Raw genomic sequence first — 11,857 nt, 5'->3', positions numbered from 1 at the left:
ATCCCTGACCGCTGGTCACTACAGCTGCAGGCATTTGAGGACATGGCCCGCGGCAGCCTTTGCTGTCATCTTCCCCTGTGCATTCTGGGGAGAGTTCCTGCAACCTGAGCAAGGCAGTGAAAGCTCGAGCTACACTGATCATCATCATCTTGGCACTGCCTCTGTGTGTCACAGCAAGCAGCCTGCTAGCTGCGGTCCTCACCCTGTGTCACCTGCTTTTGATGACCCTGTTCCCCTTATCCCTGGCCAAAATCATTGGGAATTCATCACAGTCCAGCTGCACCCAGAACACCTGGTAGACTTCCGTCACTTGTCACACAAGCCTGTGCAGGAGTCTCCAGCTACGGGTCAAGACCGTTCCCGAGGAGGACTGGATGGATGCATAGTGAGCATCCACTGCCGCAACCCTGCCACCATCATGAGCCTGCACTTCTCTTGCTGGAGACTCCCATCCCAGCCTGCGGACATAGCCCATGCAGCCCCTAGCACAGCTGCTAACAAATGATTTCCAAACTATATATTATCAGTAATTTTTCTTTACTTCAATTTTTTTCCAGTGCTGGGACTGAACCTAAGACCTTGTGCGTGCTGGGCCAGTGTTCTGCTGAGATGTATCCCAGTCCTTCCACTCAGATTCTAAAGCACATTCTAAATCTGACTTGGCAAAAGAGATGGTAATCGTACAAAAATCCTGTGGAAATCCTGCTATCCTGTGTAAAAACCAGAAAACCATCTACATGCCCAGTAAGATAGATTGCTTAGAACTTAACATGTTCACATAGTGATCATCCACTGAAATCCCTGCTGTAGAACAGTCCCATAAGGACATGGAAACACTTGCAACTGTAGGTTAAGGTTAGCCCACTCGGCGCTGCTCCATCCTCTCCTCAGGAGAGGCTGGTACCTCCAGGGGCTCAGGAAGCTGCCGGCTTCCGGTCCTCCTGCCACAGCCTGCTGCAGGGTCCTGGGCAGTCAGACCGAGTACTGCATCACGCGTTTCCTATAAGGACCTTGAGGAAGGTAAGTGAGTTCATGGTGTGGCTGCACTGTGATTCTCTGGTTGGAGAAATCACAAATTCCAGAGGAAACAATACATGCTTGTGTTTTCAAAGTGTTACAGTGACATGCAGTAGTGGTGCAGGATAGATATATTTAGTAGACCTAATAGTGAGGGCTTCCACTCATTCATTACAAATGAGCTATTCAACTATATATTATACTTTTTGTATCATGTTATCCTTTAAATAACTGAGACAATAATTAGCATCACCTCTTTTACAGATGGAAAATATGAAATACCCTGGATTATTGTGAATTAATATGTGTTCATTGTTTTGTTTTATAGATCATTCTCGAGAAGTCCTGGAGCAACTGTCAGGCCCAAACAAACTGAAACAGGTGACATGGACGGTGTACTGACACTCCGCACTGGGCAGAGCAGGCTGGAGATCACTCCTTTCTAGTGACTTCACAGTTTCCACTGTCTTAGCTCAGCTGTAACTCTGGAAGGAAGCAGCTGAACCTTAGTGTATACCTTTGTGCTTCAAAGTTACCCAGATGCAAACACTTCAACGCTATGATGCGGTATTTATTTGAGAGATCACAGCTCTTCCGCCGTGAACCCAACCATGAACTCACAACTTTGGGCCAGAGGAGGCTGGTGTGGTTGCTGAAATAAAAAAGTCTCAATTTACGTTTTCCCTCAAAATTTCCTTCACCTACGAGTAGGTATTCGAACCGTTCTAAGAAACATGTAGTTGTCTGGATAAATTTTAGGAGAATTTTAAAGTCATTTCTGAACAATCTTCCGAGCCATTTTGTGGCTCTCATCTGCACCAAGTGTTTAAACGCCCATCTGCCAAAAGCCAAGCTGGACGCAGAGCCTGGTGATTCTTCATCGGGTTTGTGTACCTGTGCTTCACTGAAAGACACAGCAACAGTGAATAACACTAAACCTTAGTGTGTGGCAAGCACATTAAACCTTCATTACAGGGCTCCTGCCTGGGCGTGTTTTCTGTTGATTTTTGTGGCTACCTCCCCAAACATTGTATTTATCTGTCGACTTTCTTCTTCAGCAAAACTATACTTAGAAATGTGTAAAACTGGGTACATGTGAAATGTCATTAGGTCTTTTTTTTCAAATAAAAACTCTAATAACCATAAAATTACCCAGTGCAGACCAAGCTCAACTACTTCAGTATTAATAATTGATGCCCTTTTTTTGGCCCAGCCTGGCCTTGCTTTGCAAGTGTGCGATCTATCATGTATGTGTACCGTGGGTAAGGCCTGTTCTCTGCAGACCTTCCGGCCTACAGAGAGCAGAAGCCAGTGCTGCTGGGGCAGGATCCAGCCTGGACCCGCTCCATGGAAAATACAGTTCAGAATCACGAAGTTAAAATTCTAGGAAGGCCAGTGCCCGGTGAGAAGCAGCTTTGATCCTGGACACCCACAGTGTTCAGATAGGTACAAAACCCCTTCTAATAGCAATCGAAGGCAGATTCAATACATGGTTACATTTTTCTAAAGACAAACCAATAAAATTTAATATTGAGTATTTTACCAAGTCAGTAGTTTCCAGATGTGAAATTCACAATTTAAAACGTGAGCTGCTCAGGCCAGCACGTTCCGTTCTCCCCAGCAGAAGCCAGAACTCGGGTGACCTCAGCACAGCCCCGCCTCGCTGCGGCCGGGTCTGAGCAACCCGGAGATTCGGAGCTGGCGCTCGGGGTAGGGGGACACACAGGCGCCCACGCAGGACAGCGGGTGGGAAGCTCTGAAGCCCAGGGGAGGCAGGAGCGTCGGTTGTTTGGCTCGCAGGTCGTAAGTATTCCAGGTCCTTCTTGCCTCAAACAAAGAATTAGGTACAACAAGCCAAGAACAGGCCAAAAGTTTTGTTTTCGAAGTGCGGGGTGAATGGGTAGGGGGGAAACCATCTCTGCAGAGTGAACTTGGACAGAACAAGAGAAAAAGGGGGTAAAAGCAAACATCAAAGTACACGCTGCGTCTGGGAAACGCTGCCTGGCCACTGTACGCAGCTCAGCTCGCGCTCTCCTCTCTCAGGCCGTCCACAGCCCTGTGGGAGTCAGGAGAGGTTCCGCGCGAGGAGGGTCCACACGGGAAGGCTCCACCTCGGAGGGTCCAAGCCGGTCCTGAGAGTTATTGGGCCACAGGTCTGCCCCTGTCCCCGGCCAGCTTTGCCATGCGGGGAGGACCTCCTCCCTCAGTCCTGTACTACGAGGCAAGACCTTGTCTCAAAAAAGTCAGCGACGAAGGAGGACTCTGAAACACCAGTGGGAAACAGCCAAATCAGCCGCTCCGAAGGAGTGTCGGGTCGAAGCCCGTTCCCGCCTCCTCGGCTGACCTGCAGACCTCAATCCCTCGGCGGGCCCATGCTTGCGACCGCCCTGCTCCAGTCTCCCGAGTGGCCGAGTTAGGGAACCACGGCAGGCGTGGAGGGCGCACCCGCTCTAGTTTGCAGCCTGACCGAGGGGGGCGCCCGGCTCGGCGCGCTGCTGGGCCGGGAGACCCCCAGAAGCCTTGCGCACGCGGCGCCTCCCCGAGGTCAGCAGCCAGGCGGGGCCAGGCGGGCGCGGGCTGCAGACTCCGCGCCGCTGTGACTCTCCAGAGGCGGAGCCCGCGCGGGATCTCCAGAGTGCTGGGGGTCGGAGATTCAACTCTGTCCTCTGGCCCGGCGTGATGGCGCACACCTGTAAGCCCAGCATTCGGGAGGCTGAGGCAGGAGCATTGCCATGGGTTCAGAGCCAGCCTGGGATACATTGTGAGTGAGACCCTGTCTCTAAAAAAACGAAGAAGAAGAAAAGAAAAGAGGAAGGGAAGGAAGAAGGAAGGGAGGAAGTTACTTTGAAAAGGAAAGGAAACCTAGAAAACAGAGTGAGTCTGTCCTCCGAGCTTAGTTGCAGGTATTTTGGGGCTTAGTTAGGCCACAGAACCGCCGGTTTTGACCTCCCCTCACTTCTGTGCAGGAGAGTTACACAGTGTCTCAGATCTCTGCTGAATTTGGGTCCTTGAATGTATCTGTTCTTGGTTCCTGAGGATACATAGCTTTTTTTTTTTTTTTTTTTTTAGCATTGTCTTTCGATGTAGATGGTGTTCAAACTAAAAATATGTTTAGTTTTTGTGTTTAAAAAACCACCTGGTTAAAAACCAATTGAAAAGGCATTTCTTTTTTCAAAAAAAAGATGCCAAAGGCAATATTAAATTTTGGTTTATATAATGAAAATTTTTTATTTTTTAATATGCTAACTGTTTAATTCCTTGCTGATTAAAGTTTGAATAGTTTTTTAAATCTAACAAGCCTGGCAGAGTGGCACACTCATCTAATTCCAGCACTCCGGAGGGTGAATTACTGCAAGTTTGAGGTCAGCCTTCCCTACATAAGGCTAAATTCAACAACAGTTCAAAAGGCATCAAGAGACCCTTAAATTTAAAACAAAAACCAAATCTAATCATATTTTTCCTTTTCATTCAAAAGTAATTTTTCCGACAAAGAACCCTAAAGTTTTTGCCAATATGGCATATATTAGATACTACATTTTGTAAATCTATGACTACGTATCCTGAAAACAAAATAGAGGATGCTGAGAAATGTTGAAGTTTTAGGAACTTTTGCAGATCTCAGTGCCTATGATACCTGATTGTGTTGGGGCACAATTATAACCTAAGAACACATTTGTAAAATAGCAAACTTATGGGTATCTCGTGATACAAATTAGAGAGCAATTAGAGGTCTCACCAAGTTTCTGCTGAATTCAGTTGACCTCGACAATGTCTACAGCCCAGGTTTACACCTCTCCGAAGCACCCAGTCAGCCTGTCTATATCTTAAGGCACCCTGGGCTACTCAAGGGCACCTTTGATTATGCTCACCCCTGTACGGGCCCCTCTTCTTGTTCCCAGCTCTACACTGTGCTCACCCTGAAAGTGGTCCCTTCTGCTTATTCCCAGTATGTTTCTATACCATGATAAACAATTCCTTTGTTTCAACAAATCTGTTCAAGACCAGCCTGCCTGCCAATATATGACTCAATGCATGTAACCAGTTATGTAACATTTGGTCACTTGCTTTGTATTTTCCTCTTCTACATGCTATACAAATTAAACTCTCTGTGAACTCAGGGCTGTTGCCTTTGGGAACCATCCTGATCCCCCAACAGTCTGCTGGAGTAAAGATTAAATGCTGCCTTCTTATGTCCTCAGTGGGAAGAGTCTTCCTTTCAGTTTGATTTGGGAATTTTCCTGCCACAGTCATTACAGTGAATGGGGAGCCGGCCTTGGGCTCAAACTGTGGCTATAGATGCAGCACAGGTCCCAGAACTGTGTCCTCAGCAGAGAGAGCAGAGGAAATCTGGACACAGTAAAACTGACCCATCTCATCTTGGATCCTAGTGGAATACAGATCTCCCCTGAAGACGCACACCTGTCCTCACCAGTAGGGGCTGTGCCAACACCACTTGCATCTTAGGCAGTTACGGCTGGAATGCTGACCAGGGGCTCCTGGGGTGGGGTAGAGAGCCCTTTCATTCCTCATCATGGTCCAGGAAGTTTACATTTGTAATTGCATGGAAAAGTTACTGGAATTCTAGTGAGTTAATTCCAATCTACCACTTCCAGTGCAACACACAATGAGAATAAAGACACCAAGGCATATCTATAGTTGTGGGGAGCCAAGGGATCCTAAGCCCAGTTAGAACAATGGCTAACTGGCACAAAGGCCTCAGCCTAGGACCGAGCCTGGGTTTTATTCATTCATGAAGAAGCAAGTGGCTTGAGGATGAGTGACTGTGCGAGTGGTGAGAAGTGCATGAGTGCTGTGAGCTGGGCTGGGGAGGTGGCCAGAGGTAACTTCTACAATGTGCAGAAAGAAGGCCACGCAGAAAGAGCAGTCTGCGTAACACAATCCGAGGTAGTGTTTACTGTGGCTGGCACTTCAGCTCTGATGTGTAATCTTTCTTGCACTGGAAAGCCATAGCTTCCATATCTCGAGGCTCCATCCCAGCCGACATCATGGAGCCTCACTCTCCCACATGGGCCTTGGGAGTCACTGGGCAGGATAACACTGGCCTGTCACCTTGCTTCAAAGACTACACATCAGCACCTCGGCTAGACCCATTTGCTCTGCTTAAAATCAGTTGTAGGGGTTAAGGGAAAGTCCTAGCCAGCTCTGTACAGATCAATACATGGAAATAGGGCTGGATTTAGCCAAGATGGAAGTAACTGCTCTTCTTTCAAGGAGGATTGTCCAGGTGGTCCTCCACAAGGTGGGATCTCCCTGCAAAAAAACACAGGGAGCCCCCAGGAACTGTGAGCTCAATCTGGAACATGGTGCAGGGCCCACCAAAAGCAGCTTACAGAATCACTGCTGCTTGTGCAGGCTGTGGGCTGCAGCACAGAAGCACCTGACGTTCATCCTGAGAAAAAATGAGTTCATCCATTTTAGGTGGGAAGTCTGCACCCACTCCTCCGAGCAGCAGCCACAGCCACCCCACCCCTGCAGTCTCCTTCCCCTGACAGCATCAGGGCGACCCACAGGGAACCTGAGGCAGAGGATAGAGAAAACACATGTGCAACAGAGAAATGAGGAAAGGTTAGTGAGAGGAATACAAAAACAAAGATGTGGCCTTTGGGCCAACAGGACAAACATAGGATCCAGCAGAGGGACTTGGCCCAGACCTGTGAGTGTGTCTGGCAGAGGTGGGGTGGACTCTCGCTGCTTCGAGTTTATGGACCTGTGACACAAAGAGGTTAACATGTTTCACAGGAGTGGTATGATGTACAGAATCAACTTTCTATGAAGTTTCTTTCTTTGACTTTCTTTTTTAAAGCAGTAATAAAGTTTATTTGAAAAAAATAAAGGTGAAGAATGAGGGATAACTAGTCCTGCAGGGCACACTTAGGTCAAGGAAAAGAGGAAAAGCAAGATAAAAGGACAGTCTGGAGAAAGCAGGGAGGACTATCACGAGGAGAGCCATGAGACCAAGCTTGTCTTCATACACGCTGTCCAAATCTCTAGGAACCCGCCAGGTTCTAGCAAAGGAGGCGACCGGGTCTGGGCTTGCCCAGGGTGCTCAGAAGCAAGCTCTGCAGACCTGCCAGGGAGTTGTCACTATTGCCAGGCCTCTGAAAACTCAAGTGGCCATCTCTAGTGTAGATTCTCTTCCCATAAGGAAGGAATCATGAAGTATTTTTATATCCTTTTGAATATAAGGCTGAGAACTAATTAGTGTCCCCTGAAATTGGGGAGACAATTTTATATGTATCTGCCACCAGGGGATGGATTGGAATGACAGCCTCGTTATTGAGGCAGAGGTCTCATAGCATCTGATGTCCTCCAAGATTTACTGCAGGGACAGTGGAATATTGTAAGGGGTCTGATCAGGCTTTAGAAGGCTACATTTGGGAAATTTGTCTATGAGAAGCCGGAGGCCAGTACATGCCCTTCCTTGATTGGATATTGCTTTCAGTCAAGAAATCAACTGCAGGCTTTTAGCCTTATGACTACTGGCAGAGCAGAATTTGCCATTAAACTATGCAATAGAACCTACTACAAGTAGGCTATTTGGTCAGGGAGACCTTGTGTAGTTCCAACAAGTAAAATCCATTTTAGTCTTAGCTGAAATTTAAAAGTCACCCTCAAATTTGTTAGGAAATCTCCTCCTCGCAAAGGAGTAGGACCCTCAGCAATTTGAAACACATGGTTAGAGCCAGAGATGGTGGCACATTCCTGTAATTCCAGCAGTTGGGAGGCTGAGGTAGAAGGAACATTTTGCATCCAAGACCAGGCTGGGTTACAAAGTGAGCTCAAGGCCAGCTTGAACAAACAGCAAAACCCTGTCTCAAAAAGATGAAAAAAAAAGAAAGAAAGGAAAGAAAAAATAAGAAGAAGAAAGAAAGAAAGAAAAAGTAAGTAAATTATGGTTAAACATAGGAGCAGTAAAGAATCTGAGTAGAGGTCCCTTGACCCCAAACTATAGCTACAGAACTAGAAGACAGTTTTCTAGAGAAAGAAATTGGAACAGATTGCAATAGTGCTCGAGCTGCCTGTCTAATAAGCAGTTGAACTGGCCCGCCCATGATGCCTGAGTTTACCTAGGTCCTTCAGAGGAGATCACGATGTCCATGGACAGGGCCATTGCAGGTTCCCTGGCCTCTTCAGTCATCAGAGCAGGTGGTGGGGGTTTGGTTGGCCTGGCCCCCTCTGGAAGGGGGGCTAGTCAGACCTCCAGTGCACGAGGCAGGTGCATCAGCTGCCTCCCATTCAGGGCAGGGCCCAGTCGGAGGCTCGGGGCAACCTCTGCCCAGGGTCCAGTGCTTTTCCCCAGACACGGGAACCCTTTTCTCAGCTGCTCAGCTATCCCTGGGTTTTCCCTGAGACCACCTGAGTGGGTTTAAAGCTTGACCAACTACAACAGTCATAACCCTAGCCTTTCTCTTGTCTCTCTGGGTCCTGATCGTTGCACACAACAAAGTCCAGGAGCACGGAAAGGGGGGAACCGGGAAGGAAGCTGAGACCCCCACCTAAGAGCCACCCAAGCACAGACCAGGAAGAACCAGGAAAGCAGCTAAGCTCCCACCTGTGCGCCAGCCTAAAGCCAGAAGTCTGTGCAGCTATTTAGAGGACAACAGTATGCAATATAGTAACTATTATAGGTTTCCTACTGTCTTACCACTGTTTTGTTTCATTTTATTGTTGTTTTATTCCCTTTAAAATAAAAATAAATACATTAAAAAATAAAATAAAAGCAATTCGGCCATAGGTATCTGAAGCTTTTGCAGCTCAGGCCGGATTCCTGGGGCTGACTGAGGGTGAGATGTCGTTGCATCAGTGCCGCTCCCTTCGGGGAAGATGGGTCTGTGTTAGTGACTAGAAGGCCTCCGATAATCATTTACAGACAAAGCTGGATTGTTCTCCGTAGGGAGCTGTTGAAGCTGGAGATTGATCACATGTAGGGGGCTAACGCAAGGCTAGTCCAGAAAACACAGAGCCCAAAACAAGCCATATAAAGAATCTGTTTTAGCTCTAAGAAAGAAAGTGGTCCAGGACAGCCAAAGAAGGTGCTAGGCAGTGAGGCTGAAATTGACATCATCCTTCTGAATATATAAATAAACCTGCTACAGAGGTTGAGCAGTTCCTTCCCTCCCATCAGGTGAGAGGGCTCCCCCTGACCTTCATCTCTGTTTGCTCATCCTCTCATCGTGCTTCTTCCTGGGAACATTTAGAGCTGCAGAGGTCACAGCAGTTCTCTGTGCCTCTCACTTTATCATAGTTAACAGACTTTAATGCACCTTTGCATCCCCATGGTGAGAGCAGCTACTGTTGTAGGCTCCATTTCCAGACACTCCTGAGTGTTAGAGTTCCAGTGGCTCTGCTGAAGGGAGAATAGCTGTTCCAGGGTGCTTTCCTTCCCTTTCCAAAGCCTGGGATCCATCCGCACAGGTCCTAACCTCTTGTAGGATTTTGTCTTTCATCAGAGGTACAGCAAGTGGCCAAGATGAGTTAGACATCTCACCACAATAAGTCAAAAGCAAGGCCACAGTTTGGAACCCATCTGCAAACTTCCTAGGTCTCCTGGCAGTTGGCCTAGTCTTTCCTCGCACAGCTGGACACCTGTGACTGACAAAGCAGCTGTACTGGAGTAGTCCCTCCTGCCCCTGGGCCTCTCTCATAGGGGAGGATAAGTGGAGAGCCAGCACTTTGGAACACCTTTCAGTCCGTCATCCACAGTGACTTTCCCCAGCTTGCCATGACCTGCCACTCCAGGGAAGAGTAATGAAGCCCAAAGCATGGTGTCAGAAGGCACCAACCATGCCCCAATAACAAGTCAGCCATGAGCACTATTATAAAGGCTCATTTTTCATCCATAGCAATGGTTCCAGCCAGAGGGTTCCCCAGAGCAGCTCTTCTCCAGCAGCATACCTGGGCTCTAGCCCTCCTCCACTCCATGTGTCCGCCATCTTGGCTCCTCCCTTCCACCTCCACACTATGTGTCCACCGCCTTGGCACCTCCACCCCATCTCTCAGCAGCCATCTTGCACCTCCCCTTCCACACAGTTGATGAGAGGATTTGGGTGCCAGGGAACACTGGGAGATTTGCTCTGTATTGAAAAAGAAATGTTTTGCTGAATACATGGAATGGACTCTGTAAGTTTTCTAGCCAAACATCTTTCAGCAAGTGTCAATTTTATCTTTCCATTTCAACTTTACATCCTTGGATTCTATAAAGTTGCTACTAAGAGGGAGAAACCAAATAAAACTGTCATTTTCTTGAGACATTGCCCGAAACATTTTTTTTTTAGAATTTTTTTTTGGTCATTACTGGGGATCAAACTCTATCCAAAACATTTTAACCAATGTAAGCGTTTTAATCTATGTAGGATTTCCTGGAGTGCTCCTTAGCCTCAAAGAACACTCTTGTCATAGCCCATCCATCAGGGACGGAAGAACTTTGCCTAGGTGTTTTTGACCATGAAAATTGGTTCATCGATGAGTTTTTGTGTAATTTTAAAAGTGCTGCATGAGGCAGACAGGTGTGGTGCTCACATTTGAAATCTCAGCACTAGGGTGGCTGAGACAGAAACATCTGGAGTTCAAGGCCAGACTGGACTATGTAGCAAGACCTCGTCTCAAAAACATGAAGGAGGAAAAAGACAAAGGAAGGGAGGGACAGGAATGGAGACTACAGGACTGGCAACCAATGTCACCTTGGGCTGGGAATGTGACTCGGGCTTAGAGGTTGAGCACTTGCCAAGGCTGTTCAAGGCCCTGGGTTTGATCCCCAGCGTTGCAATGACCTTAGTGTGGCTGGCAGTGCACACTGAGGAGGCTGAAGCAGGAAGGCTGGGGATGTGGTTCAGTAGTACAACGTTCAAAATCAATCTCCGGAATCAACATGGGGAAAAGAGAAAGAGAGAAGGAAAAAGAAAGTACCACATTATATGCTAACAATACTCACCCCTGGTGGTGGCACATGATTATTTTGTGGCACTCAATCTGAAGCCCCAGGAGAGGTAAGAAGGAGACAAAGTATGAAGAGGCTAATGAGGGGGTGCGGGAGAGGGGAGAAATGCAGACACAGGGCGGGGAGCTGCTTATATCAACTCTCACTGGGGTGGTGCTAGACCGGCTGGTGATGGTGGAGCAGAAGTGACGTTTTAACTAGGGATTGGAGTGCCCTAGGTGCAAACGGGAAGAAAGGCAGGAAGTCTATTTTGGGTCTGGAGCACTAGAGGAAGAACACTGCTACAGTGTCTTTTTATAGTCTCTTGGCCATGTTGGGTTTCCACCATGATGACTAGGCAGATTTATGTGGCTAAAAACCCATTAGCACATACCTGTAATCTCACCACTCAGGAGGCTGAGATAGAAGGCTTGCTGTGACTTCAAGGCCAGCCTGAACTATATAGGGAGAGCCTGTTTTTTTTTTTTTAAAGAAAATTCCAGCACAAGGGAGACTAAGGCAGGAAGATCTGTGGGTTCGAGGCCAGCCTGAGCTACAAAGTGAGTTCAAGGCCAGCATAAACTACACAGCAAGACCCTGCCTTAAAAAACAAAACAAAAACAAATCCTTCTCACTTTGTTGAACTGTGCAAGTTTTCTGTTTTCTGAAGTAACTTTAAAAGCAGGCATGGTAGCATATGCCTATCTCTATTTCCAGCATTCTGGGAGGCTGAGGCAGGAGGATAGCAGGACCAGCTTGGACCATTCAGTGACTTAGTGAGATCCAGTCTGGAAATAAAAGTATTTATAAAGGCTGGAAGTGTTGCACAATGCGAAGACCCTAGGTTCAACCCCTGGTGCTCCCCCCCCCACACACACACACACAAAGAATTTTTGGGTGACT

The 11,857-nt window shown here is 47.5% G+C and overlaps 1 protein-coding gene across 4 annotated transcripts in view; it reads left to right on the top strand.

Annotated features, from left to right (window-relative positions):
- Positions 1-1,994, top strand: part of Amn1 (antagonist of mitotic exit network 1 homolog) — a 49,060-nt gene extending 47,066 nt beyond the window's left edge. For all 4 annotated transcript variants that reach the window (XM_005002322.3, XM_005002321.3, XM_005002323.4 and 1 more), the window contains one exon: positions 1,346-1,994. In XM_005002322.3, coding sequence (XP_005002379.1) covers positions 1,346-1,419 — 74 coding nt within the window. In that variant the 3' untranslated portion in view covers positions 1,420-1,994. The remainder of the gene's footprint in view (positions 1-1,345) is intronic.
- The last annotated feature ends 9,863 nt before the right edge of the window (positions 1,995-11,857 follow it).

This window comes from Cavia porcellus, unplaced genomic scaffold, assembly GCF_034190915.1.
Source record: "Cavia porcellus strain 051 isolate PalLab524CR breed Dunkin Hartley unplaced genomic scaffold, mCavPor4.1 scaffold_8, whole genome shotgun sequence".
Classification (NCBI taxonomy): Eukaryota; Metazoa; Chordata; class Mammalia; order Rodentia; family Caviidae; genus Cavia; species Cavia porcellus.
The sequence above is the reverse complement of the archived record's forward strand: the minus strand, read 5'-3'. Positions and strand labels throughout refer to the sequence as shown.